Raw genomic sequence first — 25,291 nt, 5'->3', positions numbered from 1 at the left:
AGTATGCTCTCTCTAATTCTCTCTTTCTTTCTTTCTCTCAGAGGACCTGAGCCCTAGAACCATGCCTCAGGACTACCTGGCGTGAAGACTCCTTGCTGTCCCCAGTCCACCTGGCCATGCTGCTGCTCCAGTTTCAACTGTTCTGCCTGCGGCTATGGAATCCTGACCTGTTCACCGGACGTGCTACCTGTCCCAGACCTGCTGTTTCAACTCTCTAGAAACAGCAGGAGCTGTAGAGATACTCTTAATGATCGGCTATGAAAAGCCAACTGACATCTACTCCAGAGGTGCTGACTTGTTGCACCATTGACAACTACTGTGACTTTTATTATTTGACCCTGCTGGTCATTTATGAACATTGGAACATCTTGGCCATGTTCTGTTATAATCTCCACCCGGCACAGCCAGAAGAGGACTGGCCACCCCTCATAGCCTGGTTCCTCTCTAGGTTTCTTCCTAGGTCTTGGCCTTTCTATGGAGTTTTCCCTAGCCACCGTGCTTCTACATCTGCATTGCTTGCTGTTTGGGGTTTTAGGCTGGGTTTCTGTACAGTACTTTGAGATATCAGCTGATGTAAGAAGGGCTATATAAATACATTTGATTTGATCACCGCCCCGTGGCACTCACGTCGGTAGCCATGAAGTGCTTTGAAAGGCTGGTCATGGCTCACATCAACAGCATCCTCCCGGATACCCTAGACCCACTCCAATTCGCATACCGCCCCAACAGTTCCACAGAAGACACAATCTCAATCACACTCCACACTGCCCTTTCTCACCTGGACAAAAGGAACACCTACGTGAGAATGCTGTTCATTGACTACAGCTCAGCGTTCAACACCATAGTGCCCAAGAAGCTCATCACTAAGCTAAGGACTCTGGGACTAAACACCTCCCTCTGCAACTGGATCCTGGACTTCCTGACGGGCCGCCCCCAGGTGGTAAGAGTAGGCAACAACACGTCTGCCATGCTGATCTTTAACACTGGGGCCCCTCAGGGGTGTGTACTTAGTCCCCTCCTGTATTCCCTATCACCCACGACTGTGTGGCCAAACACGACTCCAACACCATCATTAAGCTTGCTGACGACACAACAGTGGTAGGCCTGATCACCGACATCGATGAGACGGCCTATAGGAAGGTCAGAGAACTGGCAGGACAACAACCTCCCCCTCAATGTGAGCAAGACAAAGGAGCGGATCACAGATTACAGGAAAAGGTGGACCGAACAGGCCCCCATTAATATTGACGGGGCTGTAGTGGAGCGGGTCGAGAGTTTCAAGTTCCTTGGTGTCCACATCACCAACAAACTATCATGGTCCCAACATACCAAGACAGTCGTGAAGAGGGCACGACAAAACCTTTTCCCCCTCAGGAGAGAAAAGATTTGGCATGGGTCCCCAGATTCTCAAAAGTTTCTAAAAGGTGCACCATTCGAGAGCATCCTGACCGGTTGCATCACCGCCTGGTATGGCAACTGCTCGGCATCTGACAGTAAGGCACTACAGAGGGTTATGCAAATGGCCCAATACATCACTGGGGCCAAGCTTCCAGCCATCCATCCTATATAATAGGTGGTGTCAGACTCCAGTCACCCAAGTTTTTTCTGCTACCGCACGGCAAACGGTACCAGAGCCCCAAGTCTAGGACCAAAAGGCTCCTCAACAGCTTCTACCCCCAAGCCATAAGACTGCTGAACAATTCATAAAATCGCCACCGGACAATTTACATGACCCCCCCACCCCTTTGTACACTCTATGTTTGTTGGTTACCTATGCATAGTCACTTCGTCCCTACCAACATGTACAGATTACCTCAACTAGCCTGTACCCCAGTACACTGACTCGGTACCGGTGCTCCTTGTATATAGCCTCTTTATTTATATTCTTATTATGTTACTTTTTATTTTAGTCTACTTGGTAAATATTTTCTTAACTCTTCTTGAACTGCACTGTTTGTTAAGGGCTTGTAAGTAAACATTTCACGGTAAAGTCTACACTTGTTGTATTCGGCGCATGTGACAAATAATTTGATTTGATACATTAACACACACGCACACACACACACAAATGACAGAAGAAAAAGTGATACATAAACATACAAGGAGTTATTTTCTCTGTAATTTGATTGATTTTGTTCACTGTAAAACACTCTGCTGTCCATCACTTCTCAGTTCAAACCTTTAATGGTTGTGTAGCAGAAGTGATGGTTGGAGTGATAGCTCAGTACACAAGGGCTTTGTGTACGGGGGTGTGTGTGTGTGTCAACAATATAGGGAGTCCCAGCATAAAGAGCTGTCAGAGCAGAGACAGTCTTCAAGTCAGGATCACGCTGAATGATACACCGCAGCTGTCAAACCTGCCTTCAGAACATGTCTAGTGTGTGTGTGTGTGTGTGTATGTGTGTGTGTATGTGTGTGTGACTGAGACGGGCCTGCAGTCATCGGCATTGTCTTGTTATGATCACTGTCTGTTTGACATCCAGCCTCACCTCTCTGTGTTGACGAGATAGGAAAGAGTGGGGACAGGGGAAGTGTGTGAGAGGGCACGCTAGGGTCAGAGACGATGGAAGAGATGTGCATGTGTCTATGTAGTGCAGTGTGTAGGGAACAGGGTGTCATTGGTCTACAGTAGTACAGTGTGTAGGGAACAGGGTGTCATTGGTCTACAGTAGTGTAGTATGTAGGGAACAGGGTGTCATTGGTCTACAGTAGTGTAGTATGTAGGGAACAGGGTGTCATTGGTCTACAGTAGTGTAGTATGTAGGGAACAGGGTGTCATTGGTCTACAGTAGTGCAGTGTGTAGGGAACAGGGTGCCATTGGTCTAAAGTAGTGTAGTGTGTAGGGAACAGGGTGTCATTGGTCTAAAGTAGTGCAGTGTGTAGGGAACGGGGTGTCATTGGTCTAAAGTAGTGCAATGTGTAGGGAACAGGGTGTCATTGGTCTACAGTAGTGCAGTGTGTAGGGAACAGGGTGTCATTGGTCTAAAGTAGTGTAGTATGTAGGGAACAGGGTGTCATTGGTCTACAGTAGTGTAGTATGTAGGAAACAGGGTGTCATTGGTCTAATGTAGTGTAGTGTGTAGGGAACAGGGTGTCATTGGTCTAATGTAGTGTAGTGTGTAGGGAACAGGGTGTCATTGGTCTAATGTAGTGTAGTATGTAGGGAACAGGGTGTCATTGGTCTAAAGTAGTGTAGTATGTAGGGAACAGGGTGTCATTGGTCTACAGTAGTGCAGTATGTAGGGAACAGGGTGTCATTGGTCTACAGTAGTGCAGTATGTAGGGAACAGGGTGTCATTGGTCTACAGTAGTGTAGTATGTAGGGAACAGGGTGTCATTGGTCTACAGTAGTGTAGTGTGTAGGGAACGGGGTGTCATTGGTCTAAAGTAGTGTAGTGTGTAGGGAACAGGGTGTCATTGGTCTACAGTAGTGCAGTATGTAGGGAACAGGTTGTCATTGGTCTAAAGTAGTGCAGTGTGTAGGGAACAGGGTGTCATTGGTCTAAAGTAGTGTAGTATGTAGGGAACGGGGTGCCATTGGTCTAAAGTAGTGTAGTGTGTAGGGAACAGGGTGTCATTGGTCTACAGTAGTGCAGTATGTAGGGAACAGGTTGTCATTGGTCTAAAGTAGTGCAGTGTGTAGGGAACAGGGTGTCATTGGTCTAAAGTAGTGTAGTGTGTAGGGAACAGGGTGTCATTGGTCTACAGTAGTGCAGTATGTAGGGAACAGGTTGTCATTGGTCTAAAGTAGTGCAGTGTGTAGGGAACAGGGTGTCATTGGTCTAAAGTAGTGTAGTATGTAGGGAACGGGGTGCCATTGGTCTAAAGTAGTGTAGTGTGTAGGGAACAGGGTGTCATTGGTCTACAGTAGTGCAGTATGTAGGGAACAGGTTGTCATTGGTCTAAAGTAGTGCAGTGTGTAGGGAACAGGGTGTCATTGGTCTAAAGTAGTGTAGTATGTAGGGAACGGGGTGCCATTGGTCTAAAGTAGTGTAGTGTGTAGGGAACAGGGTGTCATTGGTCTAAAGTAGTGTAGTGTGTAGGGAACAGGGTGTCATTGGTCTAAAGTAGTGCAGTGTGTAGGGAACGGGGTGTCATTGGTCTAAAGTAGTGCAGTGTGTAGGGAACAGGGTGTCATTGGTCTACAGTAGTGCAGTGTGTAGGGAACAGGGTGTCATTGGTCTAAAGTAGTGTAGTGTGTAGGGAACAGGGTGTCATTGGTCTAATGTAGTGTAGTGTGTAGGGAACAGGGTGTCATTGGTCTAATGTAGTGTAGTGTGTAGGGAACAGGGTGTCATTGGTCTACAGTAGTGCAGTGTGTAGGGAACAGGGTGTCATTGGTCTAAAGTAGTGTAGCATGTAGGGAACAGGGTGTCATTGGTCTACAGTAGTGTAGTATGTAGGGAACAGGGTGTCATTGGTCTAAAGTAGTGTAGTGTGTAGGGAACAGGGTGTCATTGGTCTACAGTAGTGTAGTATGTAGGAAACAGGGTGTCATTGGTCTACAGTAGTGCAGTGTGTAGGGAACAGGGTGTCATTGGTCTAAAGTAGTGCAGTGTGTAGGGAACAGGGTGTCATTGGTCTAAAGTAGTGTAGTGTGTAGGGAACAGGGTGTCATTGGTCTAAAGTAGTGCAGTATGTAGGGAACAGGGTGTCATTGGTCTAAAGTAGTGCAGTGTGTAGGGAACAGGGTGTCATTGGTCTAAAGTAGTGTAGTGTGTAGGGAACAGGGTGTCATTGGTCTAAAGTAGTGCAGTATGTAGGGAACAGGGTGTCATTGGTCTAAAGTAGTGTAGCATGTAGGGAACAGGGTGTCATTGGTCTACAGTAGTGTAGTATGTAGGAAACAGGGTGTCATTGGTCTAATGTAGTGTAGTGTGTAGGGAACAGGGTGTCATTGGTCTAAAGTAGTGCAGTGTGTAGGGAACAGGGTGTCATTGGTCTACAGTAGTGTAGTGTGTAGGGAACAGGGTGTCATTGGTCTACAGTAGTGCAGTGTGTAGGGAACAGGGTGTCATTGGTCTACAGTAGTGTAGTATGTAGGGAACAGGGTGTCATTGGTCTACAGTAGTGCAGTGTGTAGGGAACAGGGTGTCATTGGTCTAAAGTAGTGTAGCATGTAGGGAACAGGGTGTCATTGGTCTACAGTAGTGTAGTATGTAGGAAACAGGGTGTCATTGGTCTACAGTAGTGCAGTATGTAGGGAACAGGTTGTCATTGGTCTAAAGTAGTGCAGTGTGTAGGGAACAGGGTGTCATTGGTCTACAGTAGTGCAGTGTGTAGGGAACAGGGTGTCATTGGTCTACAGTAGTGCAGTGTGTAGGGAACAGGGTGTCATTGGTCTACAGTAGTGCAGTGTGTAGGGAACAGGGTGTCATTGGTCTACAGTAGTGCAGTGTGTAGGGAACAGGGTGTCATTGGTCTACAGTAGTGCAGTGTGTAGGGAACAGGGTGTCATTGGTCTAAAGTAGTGTAGTATGTAGGAAACAGGGTGTCATTGGTCTACAGTAGTGCAGTATGTAGGGAACAGGGTGTCATTGGTCTAAAGTAGTGTAGTATGTAGGAAACAGGGTGTCATTGGTCTACAGTAGTGCAGTGTGTAGGGAACGGGGTGTCATTAGTCTAAAGTAGTGTAGTGTGTAGGGAACAGGGTGCCATTGGGACGAGGTCTATGTCTAATGCTCAGAGTGAAGATGAGTCATTGGTCACTGCCAGACACCCACACAAGTGTGTGTAGATGTGTGTCTTGTAATGTTTTGGGAAAAGAACAGACAGAAAAGGAGAAACATTATTTCTTCCCTCACCACTGCCTTCCTAATTTACCGCACCACCAGACAGTAAGATAATAATAACAACAACAACGGGGGAAAAGGAGGCAACAAAAAAAGAAAGAAAATAGTAAAAGAAGACATTTTTTCCTCCTCTTTATAGCGTTCCTCTGTCTCTTTGTAATTTTGGTCTCTCTCATGTCGGACATCAAAGATGGCAGAAATGGTTTTTCCCCCGCCGTTGTGTACTCTGTAATTATTAATCAGGCAGGCAATATGACTGGCTTCAGGGTGCTGTGCAAAGCAGCCAGACACAAAAGGATGTGAAGTCAAGTCGCGCTGAAAAGATGGGAGGAAAAGAGAGAGGTAAACACTGAGAAGGAAAGGATGTGACAGAAATAGCAGGATTAACTTCTTCAAAACTTTCAAATAAAGAGGAAGACAGAAGTTGGGTGTGTTGTGAGCATGAGAAGAGTGTTGTCACTCCGAGCCTGTTTGTTTGTGTGACTGTGAGTGTGTGCGTATGAAAGTGTGCGTGTGTGTGTGTAATAAGCATGTATTTAACACTTGACATTTGTATATAGATGAACGCATGAGGTCATCTGAGGAAGTGAGTGTGACCATATATGTGTGTGTGTGTGTGTGTGTGTGTGTGTGTGTGTGTGTGTGCATGATGACCGTGTGTGTGTGTGCCTAAATATGTATCTGGGAGTGTGTGAGACAGGGAGCAGCAGTCAGTCAGTCACCATCAATCACAGAGAAAGGGGTGAGATGAGAGGGCAGAGAGAAGATGGAGGGAGGCCTGGCGGAGAGAAGGAGAAGGAGGAGAAGAAAGAGGCGGATGCCAGCTCCTCGGTGGCCCACGGCTTTAAATGGCTTCTGGTCAGAGAAGTGGAAGGAGAGAGGAATCAAATTAGAGATGTGCCATCCTCTCATCCCGCCATCTTAAAGGGATAAAAAGAGGGGAAAAGAGAGGGAGAGGAAGAGGAAGAGTGTGAGTGTTAAGGATGACAGGGCTTCCTCCTAGCCGCATGCCAGACAGGAGGCTCCAGGGCTCCCGTCTTTTTCCAGACCTCTGAAACCACATGACGCCTTGCCTCACACACACCCATACAAGTGCACATACACACATACTGTATGCCTCACACACACCCATACACATGCACACATACTGTATGCCTCACACACACCCATACACATGCACACATACTGTATGCCTCACACACACCCGTACACATACACACATACTGTATGCCTCACATACACCCATGCACGTGCACATACACACATAATGTATGCCTCACACACACCCATACACGTGCACATACACACATACTGTATGCCTCACACACCCATCCACGTGCACATACATACTGTATGCCTCACACACACCCATACACATGCACACATACTGTATGCCTCACACACCCATACACGTGCACATACACACATACTGTATGCCTCACACACACATACCCATACACGTGCACATACTGTATGCATCACACACACCCATACACGTGCACATACACACATACTGTATGCATCACACACACCCATACACGTGCATATACACACATACTGTATGCCTCACACACACCCATACACGGGCACATACACACATACTGTATACATCACATACATGGGCACATACACACATACTGTATACATCACATACATGGGCACATACACACATACTGTATGCATCACATGCACCCATACACGGGCACATACACACATACTGTATACATCACATACACGGGCACATACACACATACTGTATACATCACATACATGGGCACATACACACATACTGTATGCATCACATACATGGGCACATACACACATACTGTATGCATCACATACATGGGCACATACACACATACTGTATGCATCACATACATGGGCACATACACACATACTGTATGCATCACATACATGGGCACATACACACATACTGTATGCATCACATACATGGGCACATACACACATACTGTATGCATCACATGCACCCATACACGGGCACATACACACATACTGTATACATCACATACATGGGCACATACACACATACTGTATACATCACATACATGGGCACATACACACATACTGTATGCATCACATACATGGGCACATACACACATACTGTATGCATCACATACATGGGCACATACACACATACTGTATGCATCACATACATGGGCACATACACACATACTGTATGCATCACATGCACCCATACACGGGCACATACACACATACATCACATACACGGGCACATACACACATACTGTATACATCACATACATGGGCACATACACACATACTGTATGCATCACATGCACCCATACACGGGCACATACACACATACTGTATACATCACATACACGGGCACATACACACATACTGTATACATCACATACATGGGCACATACACACATACTGTATGCATCACATACATGGGCACATACACACATACTGTATGCCTCACACACACCCATACACGGGCACATACACACATACTGTATGCATCACACACACCCATACACACATACTGTATACATCACACACACCCATACACATACTGTATGCATCACATACACCCATACACGTGCTCACACACAATGTCTCCCCTCAAGCACACACCCTCCGTTACAGAGCCCTCCACCTTCATCATGGGACACAGCCAGTCAGGATAAACCAGTTACCATCCTTCTATTGAGGTTTGTCTTCTACTACTATGAAGCTGATTGAGAAAGAGAAGTCCTTTGTGATTACTGAAGAATGGTAGTATAGCATGCTGTCCAGGCCAACTCAATCAATGAGCTGTTCTGTACTTTAATCATCATGTGTGCACAGAATGTCCTCAATGTAATGTACTGCATGTGGTTGGAGTGTCTGACTGCAGGGTAGACACACACACACACACACAAACATATGGAATCTGTATATGGACACATCTGGTCTGGTCCAGCATATGCCAGGCAGTGTGTGTGTGTGTGTGCGTGTGTCTGAGCTCATGCAAACAGAATGATAACGAATCCACAGACACATCAAAGGCCCACCCTGAAAAAAGAGGGAGCATATAAAAGAGAGAAAATGCTAAACTGAAATATTCAACACCCTCAGAAGAAAAAATAAAACAGCATATTTGTTCATTCCTTTCCCAAGAGAGAGAGAGATGGCAGTCGGAGAAGACCATCGAGCTTGGAGGCTTCAGAACTGACATGCAAATATGCCGAGCTATGAGACCAGAGAGAGAGAGAATACATAGGAACTCATCTTGTGGTCCAAAAATCTGTCTGAGCTTTAAGAGAGAAAGAGAGGAGAAATGAGAACTGCAAGAGACCAGTAACTGACTATCTGAGAGGCCTGTATGCAGACAGCAGAGCAGGAGGGTAATGGTGATGGTGTGTGTGGATTAAGATACAGGCCTGTTGTTGGGCAGATCAGGCTAAAGGCCTGTGTGATATAGAGTTTGCCACTCCACCTCAGCCTCAGTGATAACTGTGAATAAAGGTGTGCCACAGGGATGACTTCCAACTCCCATTCTGTGTATTATGTATGAAAACAACTGTACAAGCCACAGTCCCAACTAGTCAATGGCCACTAGGGAACAAGATAACTTGCTTCATTGCAGCGCCTATAGAAAGAGGAGGCGGCTATTGAGATGCCTGTAACAGTCACTGGGGACCGCATGTAAATAGTTGCAGATGCAGCTATGGAGGAGCAGAGGGAGGAACAGCGGAGGGAGGAACAGCAGTGGGAGGAACAGCGGTGGGAGGAACAGCAGTGGGAGGAAGTGCATAAAGGGGGATCCAGAGAGGAAAGCAGAGTTATTCCATATCTGGAGGGGATTCTCCCATCTCTGCTATGCATTTATACCACTTTGGATTCATACATCATTCATGAAGTTGCCATAGTATGCAAAATCATCCATGCACTAAACCCACGTGTACAGATATTTACATAACGACATTACTTGGCAAAACTATTGTAATGAATGGCTAACAGCCCTGAAGGAAACAGAACCATATATATATTTTTTTACTGTTGAACCTTTATTTATACAGTGTAGTCTCATTGAAATAAACTCTCTGTACCAAGTCTAGAACCAATAGGACCCTTAACAGGTTCTACCCCCAAGACATAAGACTGCTAAATAGTTAACCAATAACTACCTGGACTATCTGCACTGACCCTTTCTGACTAATCACATATGCTGCTGTTACTGTTTATTATCTATCCTGTTGCCTAGTCCCTTATCCCTACCTATATGTACATACACTGTACAGTGGGCTCCAAAAATACTGGCACCCCTGACTGGCAATGCACAAACAATACTTAAAAAAATACACTGCTCCAAAAAATAAAGGGAACACTAAAATAACACATCCTAGATCTGAATGAATTAAATAGTTTCTTTGCATAGTTGAATGTGCTGACAACAAAATAACACAAAAATGATCAATGGAAATCAAATGTATCAACCCATGGAGGTCTGGATTTGGAGTCACACTCAAAATTAAAGTGGAAAACCACACTACAGGCTGATCCAACTTTGATGTAAAGTCCTTAAAACAAGTCAAAATGAGGCTAAGTAGTGTGTGTGGCCTCCATGTGCCTGTATGACCTCCCTACAACACCTGGGCATGCTCCTGATGAGGTGGCGGATGGTCTCCTGAGGGATCTACTCCCAGACCTGGACTAAAGCATCCGCCAACTCCTGGACAGTCTGTGGTGCAACGTGGCGTTGGTGGATGGAGCGAGACATGATGTCCCAGATGTGCTCAATTGGATTCAGGTCTGGGGAACGGGCGGGCCAGTCCATAGCATCAATGCCTTCCTCTTGCAGGAACTGCTGACACACTCCAGCCACATGAGGTCTAGCATTGTCTTGCATTAGGAGGAACCCAGGGCCAACCGCACCAGCATATGGTCTCACAAGGGGTCTGAGGATCTCATCTCGGTACCTAATGGCAGTCAGGCTACCTCTGGCGAGCACATGGAGGGCTGTGGAAACGCGTTCTCTGGAGTGATGAATCACACTTCACCATCAGGCAGTCCGACGGATAAATCTGGGTTTGGCGGATGCCAGGAGAACGCCACCTGCCCGAATGCATAGTGTCAATTGTAAAGGTTGGTGGAGGAGGAATAATGGTCTGAGGCTGTTTTTCATGGGTCGGGCTAGGCCCCTTAGTTCCAGTGAAGGGAAATCTAAACGCTACAGCATACAATGACATTCTAGATTATTCTGTGCTTCCAACCTTGTGGCAACAGTTCCAGTGAAGGGAAGGTCCTTTCCTGTTTCAGCATGACAATGCCCCTGTCGTGTCTTTGGCTATGCCGGATTAAGTGATATGACATGCTATTCTATAAAATCCTTTCTCCGTAATTAATATTACCTGATTGAGCTAATCATGTAAATGTAATTAACTAGAGAGTCGGGGCACCACAAAATAATATTTATAGAGCTGTTATCTTCCGAATAAACTCTTAAAGACCTAGTCATATTTTACATCAATAGCAGTCAATATTAATCGTCACTTTAATTCAGTCTCATCTGAAAGTTGTAAATTCTTGGTTATCTTCACGAACCCTGGCTAAAAAGTTGAATCAGCAATACAAAATTGGGTTTAATTATGTATTTACTAAATACCTAACTAATCACACAGAATTACATATACAAAGAATGAATCATACCTTGAATACAAATTACGTCATAAAGGAAAATGTCCCTAGAGGGCGGAAAAGATATGACAGCTGGTTACACAAAAGAAAAGGGGCTGGGTTTGAGTGAAAGAGCGGGAAGACTGAGGAACAAAAGGGAGAAGCTGTGCTATCGTAAACACAGTATCTTATGCATTCTAAATTACCGCCCATTTGGAAAAGGAAAACGCAATAAATATTTACTCTGAGCTGCGCTTCGGTAGGTTGGTGGTAGATGGAAGGCCGTGTTGCCAAACCGAGTCCTTTGAAGAATGTCTCTGGTGGTCAACTAGATACATTGTAGTAACGTTGTTGTGTGGTATACGGGATACTCTGTCTGTTCCTTCCTAACCCACGTTTGCAGCTGCTGTTGCTAACTCAATGGCTAGGAGGTATCACTTCTGTAGTGAATACGAGTTCAAAGTTCATACCATTCGCAACCAAAGCTCACGCTGAGGTTGGCTTCGTTCTGTAGTTATTATCTGAACGACAGTCGTATTCACATCCTCGGAACAGGAGGTTACATTTTTGTCAAGGGCTTATATAGTGGAGGGAGAAAATGGGTGTGTTTCATAGTTTACAACCTATGTCTCTTCACATGGGCGGGCCACTGAGTCGGGCCTAATTCATTCATGAAAACCCAATTCTCACATTTTAGAAGCTAAAATCCCACGAATAATTTAATATTCAAACATTTAAATTTAACAACAATTCCATGTGAATCCGATAATTCTGATGTGTAGACTTTCCACTGTAGAGTTTATGTCATCCTATCATTGATGAGAATGTATCAGATGACAACCGAACTGACATCATATTCATTAAGTACCACCACATATGTTCAATTGGTCGGATTACCAGAATATAGTTCATTTCCCCCCACTTTCTGATCTCTATGTTAACCAAGGGGTTTTCTAATGTCACATCAGTAGGGTAGAGAGGAAAAAGGGGGAAAGAGGCATTTATGACTGTCATAAACCTACCCCCAGGCCAACGTCATGACACCCCCATACACTAAGCGAGGTCCATACAGAAATGGTTTGCCTAGATCGTGCGGAAGAACTTGACTGACCTGCACAGAGCCCTGACCTCAACCCCATCAAACACCTTTTTCGATGAAATGGAAAGCTGCGAGCCAGGACTAATCGCCCAACATCAGTGCCCGACCTCACTAATGCTCTTGTGGCTGAATGTAAGCAAGTCCCCGCAGCAATGTTCCAACATCTATTGGAAATCCTTCCCAGAAGAGTGGAGGCTGTTATAGCAGCAAAGGGGGGACCAACTCCATATTAATGCCCATGATTTTGGAATGAGATTTTCGACGAGCAGATGTCCACATACTTTTGGCCATGTAGTGTATGCACAACCTTGGGAAAGGTTCTCCCTGCAGAAGTCAACCCACCGGCTGGTGGCCCAACTACCCCTCTCACACCCTAGCACCACTGACTCATTCTGGGGAGATCAACTCCATATTAATTCCCATGATTTTGGAATGAGACGTTCAACAAGCAGGTATCCACATACGTTTGGTCATGTAGTGCATCTACCTCCATTACCTAGTACCCCTGCACATCGACTCTGTACAGGTACCCCGTGTATATAGACAAGTTATCATTACTCATTGTGTATTTATTCCTTGGGTTATTATCTTTCTATAATGTTTCTCTCTGCATTGTTGGGAAGGGCCCATAAGTAAGCATTTTGCTGTTAGTCTCCACCTGTTGTTTACCAAGCATTTGATTTGAAAAGAGACAATTTTACACTGAATACCTCTCTTACTTTGTGACTGATTTAGTTAACCTGAATGTAGTAGGCCTTTCCACAGATGGAATCACATCCCAATCAGGCACTCAACATATCTAAACAGTTGATCAGGTCCCACTGGTTCCTTAAACCTTTGTTCTGGTGTAAAGTATTGAGCTGTGGTAACAACCCTCTTTCAACCTAGGCCAGTCTATATGGCCACCAGTGGACTTCCACTATTGAGTCACGTAGAGCTATCCATTACCCAAGATCCATTTCACAGATCCACCCTTTCCATCCCCACCTTCCCTGGACCCCTCCATCCAGCAGCCCCCCTCAGCCCCATCACCCCCAGCCAAGGAGAAGCCAGATACTTAAGATAGATGGAAATGCTAGGGTGGAGGCACTGAGGCAGGGTGTGTTGTTTCTCTCCTTTCATTAGCATTTAGTTGATGTTATTGTTGATGTTCCACTGCCATTAGGAGCTCATTGTTGTGGAGGCAGCTCATCTGGAGAGCAGGCTGCCTATGTATCTCTCCTCCTCTCCCAATTCTCTGTCCGCAGCACATCCCTCCATCTCTATGCTAATGATCTGAACGGCACTGGGATGAAAGAAGAGATAGAAAACAGGTTTTCTTCTCTGCTTTGTAGTTCTTTATGTTGTTGCTATAGCGACGCAGACGTAGAAATCTAACTGATGCAGCCATGCTCATTTGCATGGAGGGATAGAGGTTTTCCTTGTCTTCTTTATTTTGGGAGGGTTCAGAGGAGTGTAGATCACACCTTCCTTTTACAAACAACTCTCCTGATCCCAAACAAACTAAATACCTGCTGCCGCTGTCCCGCGTTTACGCAGAAAGTAAAGTGTTTATGCAGAAACACTAACGGAAGCACAAACACAGAGACACACGTCGGAATACTTTAGTCGGATCCACAATGAAACATGGTGTGATAAAAAAGGACCCAAACACACACATATCCGTGTTTGCACAGTGCATACAATCTACAAAGATGCCAGCCTGTCTAAGGTATAAACCCAAGCGCCTGTTGGGCATGTCGAGAGGTTTAAACTTGTTTAATTTCATCTCTCATCCTCCCATCTCCTCTATCAGCCACTGAACACACATAAACACACACACACCTGCGTGCAGTCCTGCTGTGGCTTTGAAGTTCTCCTGGATCATCTTTGAAGGCCTTCACTGTTGCCACGGCAGCAAGTAGGTAGCAGACATCACATCAGACTCTCATTGTGTGTGTGTGTGTGTGTGTGTGTGTATATATGTGTGTGTGTGTGTGTGTGTGTCAAATTACATTTTCTAATATAATCAAATGTTATTCATCACATGCTTGGTAAACAACAGGTGTAGACTTAACAGTGAAATGCTTCCTTACGGGACCTTCACAACAATGCAGAGAGAAAGAAAATAGAGAAATAATAGAAAATAAAAGTAATAATAAAAATACAATGAGTAATGAATGATAACATGGCTAAATACATGGGGTATCAGTACAGAGTCAATGTGCAGGGCACGAGGTAATTGAGGTACATATTTATTTTATTTAACCTTTATTTAACTAGGCAAGTCAGTTTAGAACAAATTATTATTTACAATGACGGTCTACCCCGGCCAAACTCTAACCTGGACGACGCTGGGCCAATTGTGCGCCGCCCTATGGGACTCCCAATCACGGCTGGTTGGGATACAACCTGGAATCGAACCAGGGTTGAGACGCCTCTAGCACTGAGATGCTAGGACTAAAGTGACTAGGCAACAGGAGAGATAATAAACAGTAGCAGCAGCGTACGTGATGAGTCAAAAACGTTAGTGTAAAACAGGTCACTGAAGATAGTTAAATAGTTAACCAATAGCCACCCGGACTAACTATTTAGCAGTCTAATGGCTTGGGGGTAGAAGCTGTTCAGGGTCCTGTTGGTTCCAGACTTGGTGCATTGGTACCGCTTTCCGTTCGGTAGCAAAGAGAACAGTCTATGACGTGGGTGGCTGGAGTCTGACAATGTTTGGGGCCTTTCTCTGACACCGCCTAGTATAGAGGTCCTGGATAGCAGGGGGCTTGGCCCCACTAATGTACTTGGCCGTACAGCTGCTCTCAATGGTGCAGCTGTGCAACTTTGAGGATCTGAGGGCCACTGCTAAATCTTTCCAGTGCGTGCGTGCGTGCGTGCGAATGCATCTGTGTGTGTGCAGGGCGTTCCTTCTCACCCTACCAGACTGAGTTCTTAATTAATTAGCTCAGAGCTCTGATGCGACACTCACTATTTCTAACTGTTTAACACTAACGAGAGACCGGCCCGCTTGTCACCGAGCAGAGTGATAATTTATGCGTCCAGATTTACGTCTGCTGCCTCATCAAATGCGTCCTCTCTCACATCCACTCACGTGTCTGGGACACCAGTGACAGATGATAGGAGAATGTATTCATTCTGTCAAGCGAATCTGCATTAAAATGCGCCTTTATCACCGTCTAGTCTTCACAGGGAATATTTGTCCTTGGAACTGAGCGATATGAATAATGTTATCGATTCAGATCTCAGTGGAATGTAAAGGATTGAGAAATCAATGGGTTTTTACCTGACAATAGCCTCAATGCATTTCCTGCCTAATAACCACATCAAACTCACATGTCAGGTGTAGAACTCACATTAAAATCATAGAAACACACATTCCTCACATTTTCAAGATTACTGTTTCACATCCGGCCGTGATTGGAAGTCCCATAGAGCAGCGCACAATTGGCCCAGTGTCGTCCAGGTTTGGCCGGGATAGGCTGTCATTGTAAATAAGAATTTGTTCTAAACTGACTTGCCTAGTTAAATAAATAAATAAATATCTACCTCAATTACCTTGTGCGCTGCACATTGACTCTGTACTGGTACCCCATGTATTTAGCCATGTTATGTTATGACTTTTATTTTCTATTATTTCTCTATTTTCTTTCTCTCTGCATTGTTGTGAAGGGCCCGTAAGGAAGCATTTCACTGTTAAGTCTACACCTGTTGTTTACCAAGCATGTGACAGTAGGACTGTTACGGAGACTGTACTACTTCCACACCGGCGGTCACGAGTCATGACAGCAGTCAAATTCCATGTGACAGTTTAGTCACGGTAATTAAGCTCCTCCAAGCTCTGATGCTGCTGATGGTCATTAGTAGCCTGCAAAACGTACTAACTGCCTGGTACTCAGCACACTATTGTCCCACTCTGACATCAATACAAATGTAATCGAAAATCTAATCAAATACTTCATGACAGACCATGAGCTCATGTTGCGTAAACATTTCTATAGGCTATGCAATTGCGTGAGAAAACAGAGTGATGGCCTCTATTAAAAAGAGGAGGATCTCATCAGCTTTCTAGAGGCTAGGCCTACTATACAGAAGTATAGCCTACCTAGCTGGCAGGAAAATGAACCACTTGAAAAGGGTCCTCCATTCGCTATTTAAGTGCATAGAAGACATGTATTTTTTCCGCTGCCCCTGTTTTGAGACAGGTACATGATAATGGTCCATTCTAAATCAAAAGAAATTGCATACATATATTGTTTAGTATATGAATGATATATTATCACTGGTGAATGATGCCCAACTTAAGGCAAGGAACAGCGAATGCTTTTTTTGCGACTTTTTCAAATCATAGTCGCATACCTCATGTAGCCTAGCCCATAGGTCTATACGTTTTAATAAGGTCAGTATCATACCTCATGTAGCCCAGCCCATAGGTCTATAAGTTTTAATAAGGTCAGTATCATACCTCATGTAGCCCAGCCCATAGGCCTATATGTTTTAATAAGGTCAGTATCACACCTCATGTAGCCTAGCCCATAGGTCTATAAGTTTTAATAAGGTCAGTATCATACCTCATGTAGCCTAGCCCATAGGTCTATAAGTTTTAATAAGGTCAGTATCACACCTCATGTAGCCTAGCCCATAGGCCTATATGTTTTAATAAGGTCAGTATCATACCTCATGTAGCCTAGCCCATAGGCCTATATGTTTTAATAAGGTCAGTATCACACCTCATGTAGCCTAGCCCATAGGCCTATATGTTTTAATAAGGTCAGTATCACACCTCATGTAGCCCAGCCCATAGGCCTATATGTTTTAATAAGGTCAGTATCACACCTCATGTAGCCTAGCCCATAGGCCTATATGTTTTAATAAGGTCAGTATCACACCTCATGTAGCCTAGCCCATAGGCCTATATGTTTTAATAAGGTCAGTATCACACCTCATGTAGCCTAGCCCATAGGCCTATATGTTTTAATAAGGTCAGTATCACACCTCATGTAGCCTAGCCCATAGGTCTATAAGTTTTAATAAGGTCAGTATCACACCTCATGTAGCCTAGCCCATAGGTCTATAAGTTTTAATAAGGTCAGTATCACACCTCATGTAGCCCAGCCCATAGGTCTATAAGTTTTAATAAGGTCAGTATCATACCTCATGTAGCCTAGCCCATAGGTCTATAAGTTTTAATAAGGTCAGTATCATACCTCATGTAGCCTAGCCCATAGGTCTATAAGTTTTAATAAGGTCAGTATCATACCTCATGTAGCCTAGCCCATAGGTCTATAAGTTTTAATAAGGACAGTATCACACCTCATGTAGCCTAGCCCATAGGTCTATAAGTTTTAATAAGGTCAGTATCACACCTCATGTAGCCTAGCCCATAGGCCTATATGTTTTAATAAGGTCAGTATCACACCTCATGTAGCCTAGCCCATAGGCCTATATGTTTTAATAAGGTCAGTATCACACCTCATGTAGCCTAGCCCATAGGCCTATATGTTTTAATAAGGTCAGTATCATACCTCATGTAGCCTAGCCCATAGGTCTATAAGTTTTAATAAGGTCAGTATCATACCTCATGTAGCCTAGCCCATAGGTCTATAAGTTTTAATAAGGTCAGTATCATACCTCATGTAGCCTAGCCCATAGGTCTATAAGTTTTAATAAGGTCAGTATCATACCTCATGTAGCCTAGCCCATAGGTCTATAAGTTTTAATAAGGTCAGTATCATACCTCATGTAGCCTAGCCCATAGGTCTATAAGTTTTGATGAGGTTTGTGTCACAACTAAAGTGGCCAAATAACTTCTTAAAATTAAGCACATTCATCCGCATTAGAATGGGTGTAGAGCCGCTGCGTGAGTTTCAAGTTTGGGGAAGATATTTTTCAACATAGAAATTCACCAGAATTACATGCATAATCGCATTTGTGGTTTTCCTGCTAGTGGAATATTTGCGCTTATAGCCTACTGCCGTGTGCACATTGTTGCGCTTATGATGTGAAAAAATAGCCAAATAGTTTATCAACATTTTTGCTAAATGTTCTCATCTGTTGCCTCAGTGGTTGTATTAATTTGGGATTTATCGCATCCCACAACAGTCCCAGACTATGTTTGGAATATTTATTTCTGGCACAGAGTACAATAGGTCAACTTTTGTACTATGGGGGATAGTAGATTGACATAAGATAGTGCTTTTGCTGTTCGTTAGGCCTACTCATCTTGTGGGCTGATGAAAAATAAAATGTGGACAGTTTTTCTAATATCTTTAATATGCACATCGGAATTGAATAAGGACGTGCACAGTTGCGTTCCCCGATGTGTCTGTCTTCACTTGTAGCCTGTGAGAAAGACCCAATCACGTCATGTGCATTGGCTAATAAGAATTGAGCTATCTGAGAGAGCCATGTGAGTGAGAGGTGCTTGGAGCACGCAGCCGGGAGAAGGGAATTATAATTACTATATTCAGCCCAAGGGCCGCAAAAGGCATGGATTTCTTTTTAGGGGGGACACAAAGGGGATGCTCCAGGAAATTCAAGGCATTATTAAGTACTCAAATTGTGAATGAGAGACTGATGAAGTGTGTACAGACTGCGCAAAAAAAACTAGGCAGAGCTCAAGCTTTTCATGCGATTTTTTCAAATCATCATTAGAGTCGCATCACGTAGCCTTAGAATGTATTAAAAATCAAAACATATAGCCCAACATTTGTATCACAACTAAAGTTATATAAATAATTCTAAATGAAGCATATAGGAGTACCAGTTTCTTTGTTAACCGCTCAACACAAAATAGATGCATGTGCGCACCCTCTCGAATCATTTGGATAAAATATCCTATGTTCAATTGTATTCTTCATACTATAAAATAATATAGAATAATTCCAAGGAATTCTAAGCAAATTTTGTCTGCTAAATGAACTAGTGTAGCCCACAGCCATATTGCATAGTCAGATCAGGACTTAACATAATAGAGTATGCTATTGTGTTCTTCTGAACTAGACTACATTTTATTCATATCATGCTTCTTTAGACCTGTCTAAAATATTTAATGGCTTTATTGTGAAGGTGTAGGCTATATTACATGGATATCTTATACTTTTTTAAAACGTAGATGTTCCAAAGATCTGCATCAGTGGCTTGTAGGCTATGTGTGGAAGTCAGAAGATGCTAAATGTGTTTATGTTAATTAACGGTCAATTACCGGGAGGCCGGCAGTTATTTGCTTGACAATCACCGGCTGAAAAAATGTCATGACGGCCACAGCCCTAGTTGAGAGTAGAGTACGGTAAACAGGCTTGACTGGATCTCATTAGGAGACTGGGGCAGAGGTTAGGGCTGAGACTTGGTCTGGGGCAGGGCTGTGTTCCGGGGCCATTAGGAGACTGGGACAGAGGTTAGGGCTGAGACTTGGTCTGGGGCAGGGCTGTGTTCTGGGGCCATTAGGAGACTGGGGCAGAGGTTAGGGCTGAGACTTGGTCTGGGGCAGGGCTGTGTTCCGGGGCCATTAGGAGACTGGGGCAGAGGTTAGGGCTGAGACTTGGTCTGGGGCAGGGCTGTGTTCCGGGGCCATTAGGAGACTGGGACAGAGGTTAGGGCTGACACTTGGTCTGGGGCAGGGCTGTGTTCTGGGGCCATTAGGAGACTGGGGCAGAGGTTAGGGCTGAGACTTGGTCTGGGGCAGGGCTGTGTTCCGGGGCCATTAGGAGACTGGGGGGCAGAGGTTAGGGCTGAGACTTGGTCTGGGGCAGGGCTGTGTTCCGGGGCCATTAAGAGACTGGGGGGCAGAGGTTAGGGCTGAGACTTGGTCTGGGGCAGGGCTGTGTTCCGGGGCCATTAGGCGATTGGGGGGCAGAGGTTAGGGCTGAGACTTGGTCTGGGGCAGGGCTGTGTTCCGGGGCCATTAGGAGACTGGGGCAGAGGTTAGGGCTGAGACTTGGTCTGGGGCAGGGCTGTGTTCCGGGGCCATTAGGAGACTGGGGGGCTGAGGTTAAGGTTGAGACTTGGTCTGGGGCAGGGCTGTGTTCCGGGGCCATTAGGAGACTGGGGGGCGGAGGTTAGGGCTGAGACTTGGTCTGGGGCAGGGCTGTGTTCCGGGGCCATTAGGAGACTGGGGGGCTGAGGTTAAGGCTGAGACTTGGTCTGGGGCAGGGCTGTGTTCCGGGGCCATTAGGAGACTGGGGGGCTGAGGTTAGGGCTGAGACCTGGTCTGGGGCAGGGCTGTGTTCCGGGGCCATTAGGAGACTGGGGGGCTGAGGTTAGGGCTGAGACTTGGTCTGGGGCAGGAGCTGAGATTGGGGCTAGAACTGGGACTGGGGCTGCGTTCCGGGCCATTAGGATTGAGTGAGCTTAGATTGTGTGAGCTTTTAATTGTGCAGAACACATTCTACTTTCATTAGAGGAAGTGTAATCTGTGTATGAGCCAGTAATGAGGTAATGTATGGTATTAATTAGTGTGAGGAATGCATGCAGCATTAGGAGGCCCTGGATTAGACCTGGCCCTGCCTAGCCTGTCAGCTCTGACTGTACTCTACTGTAATGGAACGATAGCCGACTGAGGAAAGGAGAGGAGGAAAGGAGGGAATGCCTGATAGGAGGAGCTCAGTCAGCCAAACATCTGGTGGGAGGGATGGAGAGAGGGAGAAATGTACGAGGAATGGAAAGAGGAAGGGCGGGATGGAGGGAGAGGTGCAGGGGGGATGAGATGGGAGGGGTGCATGGGGATGAGATGTGATTGTAGCTGGAATAATGTAGCAGAGGCCAGTAAAGGAAAAGCCCATATTTGGTTCGACATTATAATATTTTTGACCATTCAAAGATTTTACATCAATGACCAATGGTCTCAAGTAAAATTATTCAGGAAATGAAGCCATGTTAGAGTATTGGGATGTAGCCAAAGCCCTGGCTCCTCCCATAGCCCCTTGTCACAGATAAGGTCACCTGCTCGTTAACAGACTTGCCAAACATGGGCATACGACGTGATGACTATAAACGATGCAGTATGAAGTGAGGATAGAAAAGTAGCGGTGTGGAATCTCACAGGCTACGGCCAACAGACAAGTAACAAACAAAACCAATGACATCAGAGGTGGGAAGGATCACAGGGTGGGTGACATGTCAGACTGTATAACATGTCAAACGAGGCTGCTGCGGTTCTTACTAATTCCAGACAAAGAGAGGGAGGGAGGGATGGAGAGGGAGGGAGTAAGAGAACAAGAATGAGAGAAAGAGAGGGACGAGAGAACGAGAGAAAACGAAAGAAAGCCTAATTGACATGAAATAGAGTGGCCAGGTATGCCAAGGCGCTCTTCTCTCTCTCTGGCAGGCCTCTTTCTAGTCCTAACCACTTCCATGTCTTCCAGTGCGGCCTCAGTGATCCCGGGTTCAGCCATTAACCCCTGCTAACTACACATCTGGAGGACACACTGGATGTATCCAAATACCCATACTTGCATCCTAAATAGTCGGCTGTTTGAGTATGCAAATTTCTTTTGTATAATAGTATGCAACATTACAGAAATTGTGAATTTTTGAAAATCAAGTATGCTTTTGTAGGCTACCTATTTAATTTATGGATCAAGCCTTAGCAGTCGTTCTGATCTCGTTCCCAATGATCATTATGTTGCTGTCCAGTTGTTCCCAATTTATCAGTTTCTGTCTTCAGTTCTTTGTAAATAGGATAGATGGGCTATATGGATCTACAACATTATACACAGTATAATAAACATTAAGAACACCTGTGAAACACTTTCAACACCTTGTAGTGTCCATGCCCCAATGAATTGAGGCTGTTCTGAGGGCAAAAGAGAGGGGTGCAACGGAATATTAGGAAGGTGTTCTTAATGTTTTGTACACTCAGTGTAGGTCAAATGTGATAGTCTGCCTATAACCAGCCTGAGTAGGCCTATAACTCCATTCCTACTCTATTCCGCATTTAGAGAAATTATCTATTATCAGGCTGGTTGAATTTGGAAAAATACTATTTACTAAACGGTGAGTGCTAAATAGTATGCAGTTTAATACGCTAGTATGGGTATTCGGACACGGCCATTGTAGATCTGAGACAGGAGAGGTGTACAACAATACGGAATTCGGCACTGCCCCACAACAGGGGACGCTACACAGCACAGATATGAGAACTCTCTATGGAGGTTCCTATGTTTCAGCATGTGTCAGACAGGCACATATGGAGAGACTAAAAGTGACAACATTTGATATAGCTTCAAATATCCACTGCAGTTTTCAATTACGGCACAAGGGTGAGCTCTGCAAATTATAGCTGTATCCCGGGCCCTGTAACTAGCACTTACCAATGTCTGAGTGCTTAAGCATTTTTCTAAATCAGTGACTTTGGGGGGATTGTATCATTGTATAATTGCATGGATGGAAGCCTGTGTTGGCTCGCTGTGAGACATTTTTCATAAGCTGGAATTGTGGGTTTGTGGGTTGGTGATGTGTGTGAACAAATCCCATGTTTCTGATGTGTTCTGAACCAAACTGAATGGCAAGTCCCCAAGTAGTGATGAAATGAAAGAAGAAAACAGACATTTGATTTACAGTGTTTTGCTACTCACTTCAGTGACTCTTCAAGTTTGGAGATCTTCTTCTTGGTCTCTTCCCTCTCTTTCTCCGCCTCGTTGTGTAGGGCACGCACCTGTGTGATAGAGAGACAGAGACAGAGATAGAGATAGAGATAGATAGATAGATAGATAGGAGAGATAGAGAGATAGAGAGATAGAGAGAGAGAGAGAGAGAGTGAGGGGTAGAAACCGAGACAGACACTATGACAGCAGGTCCATCTCTCAGCAAGCACCCCTTTCCATGACCTTATCCACCTGGGCCCTGGGGTTGCCTCTCCCTGACCTCTTATCTCCACCCATCATCAAGCTGCCATCTGGGCACATCTCCTGATAGGCGTTTAAGAATGTACAGGCAGACAGATTCTTACATCAAGTTTACTGGGAGATGGAGAAAGGCTGTGCACTCAAAACATTTGATGTAGCTATTTAACTATTTTTTCAACTAACAACTTACTTCAGTCACATAAAGATTAAACAACAGAAGGTGAAATGGCATTGACCCTCACCATGACCCTGCTAACAGAGACCCAGACCTGGTAGCTAGCTAGCTTGCAGGTGTATCAGTCCCCCAATGCAGAGGTGCCTGACCTGAAACACACAGCCCTGTTACCCTCCCAGACCCTCTTTATGACTGACTGCTATGCCCTTCAACATGCAGGCTTTACTTTGAAGATGAACCAGGTGTGTGGACCTGCATCTTAAACCTGATCTTCACCCACCTGACTCTGGCCTGGCCGGACCAACTCATTAGATGGGGGATTTTTTATGACAACACATTGGCTTTGAAGGGAGGCTTGAAAGAGAAAGGGGTCGCTGCCATTGCTGTCTGGCAGCAATTAAGGTCCTTGCTGGATTTAGCTGGGGCGACTGAGCATGGCTCTTCGGACGGACAAGACTTCATCTCCCGTCCCCTATGGCCTTAAATTGGGCAACTTCACGCCACACCCCAGCTCTCCCCCTTACACCCGCAAAAACATCTGCTAAATATGCATTTCATTTGATTTGAACCCCCAACTCCCCTAAATGTCAAACCCTCACTCCTCCGAATGCCCCTCACCTTTCCACTCCACCCTTCCTCCCCACAGCCACTGAGCCCTGTGGACCCTGTGACCAGCAGTAGTCTGACCTGTTAATCACAGCATTGAGTTTACAGGCAGGACATAACATATCAAAGGGAAGGGTAGAAGGGGATCTAGCCAGGACCATGTGGGTCCCAGGCTTTTATCTCTCCCATTGAACCACAGTCAGTCTGGAAAGGCAGGTAGAATGTAATTATGATCTGGCTTTAGGTTTCACAGAGTTGACTTTAGGCATGGTAGGCCTACATAGTTATGTAGAGTAAGACTCAGAGGAAAGGACGCTCCTCATTAAGACAAAGTGAGACAGTCTGCCTTTGTTTATTTTGAGCCTATACACTAAATAAGAGGTCAGCCATATATCTCAATTTGATATGAGAGTATTGTATTGACACAAATATTGATTATTGATTTGACATGAGGGTAACTACATTGATTTGATGCGCGGGTAACTATTGATAGAGATTGTACCTTTTTCTCACAGTGGTGCTGCAGATCTGCTTTCTCTTGTTGAAGTTTATTCTCTGTGTCCTGGAAAACACAAGTCAGGAAGTCTGAAACATTCATACAGAACTACAAAGAAGCACAACAAGTTATTTTTATGTGAGATGTGTTTTTCCCATTATTCACATTCAAACAAAACACCCATCTGCTTGAAAATCTATCCAGCAGAGGATATTGAGGGTTATGGGTCTCTGGACACACATCTGTATAGTCTTTTCTACTTCTTCCAGTTTTGGAATGAAGCAGTTCGCACGCGCACGCACACACACACACAGTTTACCCCGAGTTGTTTCAGTCTCCTGTGCTCACTGTCCTGTAGCTGCTGTCTGAGCTGAGCCACTGTCTGTTCCAGGTCCTCAATCACATCAGAGGCCTGAGAGAGAGGGAGAGATGGAGAGAGGGAGAGAAAGAACGAGGCAGGTGGTAAAGTTAAGAGCGTTGGGCCATTAACCGAAAGGTTGCTGGGTTGAATCCCTGAGCCTACAGGTGAAATATCTGACGATATGCCCTTGAGCAATGCACTTAACCCTAATTGCTCCTGTCGCTCTGGATAAGAGTGTCTGCTAAATGACTAAAAGGTCAAATAGAGAGAGAGAAAGTGAGCG

At 45.0% G+C, this 25,291-nt stretch overlaps 1 protein-coding gene across 3 annotated transcripts in view; it reads right to left on the bottom strand.

Annotated features, from left to right (window-relative positions):
- LOC110538761 (centrosomal protein of 112 kDa-like) overlaps positions 1-25,291 on the bottom strand; it is a 185,734-nt gene that overhangs the window by 104,956 nt on the left and 55,487 nt on the right. For all 3 annotated transcript variants that reach the window (XM_036939340.1, XM_036939342.1, XM_036939341.1), the window contains exons 15-17: positions 24,967-25,059; positions 24,654-24,713; positions 23,101-23,180 (exon numbers count right to left, since the gene is read on the bottom strand). In XM_036939340.1, the coding sequence (XP_036795235.1) occupies positions 23,101-23,180; positions 24,654-24,713; positions 24,967-25,059 (233 nt within the window). The remainder of the gene's footprint in view (positions 1-23,100; positions 23,181-24,653; positions 24,714-24,966; positions 25,060-25,291) is intronic.

This window comes from Oncorhynchus mykiss, chromosome 12 (assembly GCF_013265735.2).
Source record: "Oncorhynchus mykiss isolate Arlee chromosome 12, USDA_OmykA_1.1, whole genome shotgun sequence".
Classification (NCBI taxonomy): Eukaryota; Metazoa; Chordata; class Actinopteri; order Salmoniformes; family Salmonidae; genus Oncorhynchus; species Oncorhynchus mykiss.
This window is presented reverse-complemented; position numbering and strand designations above follow the sequence as displayed.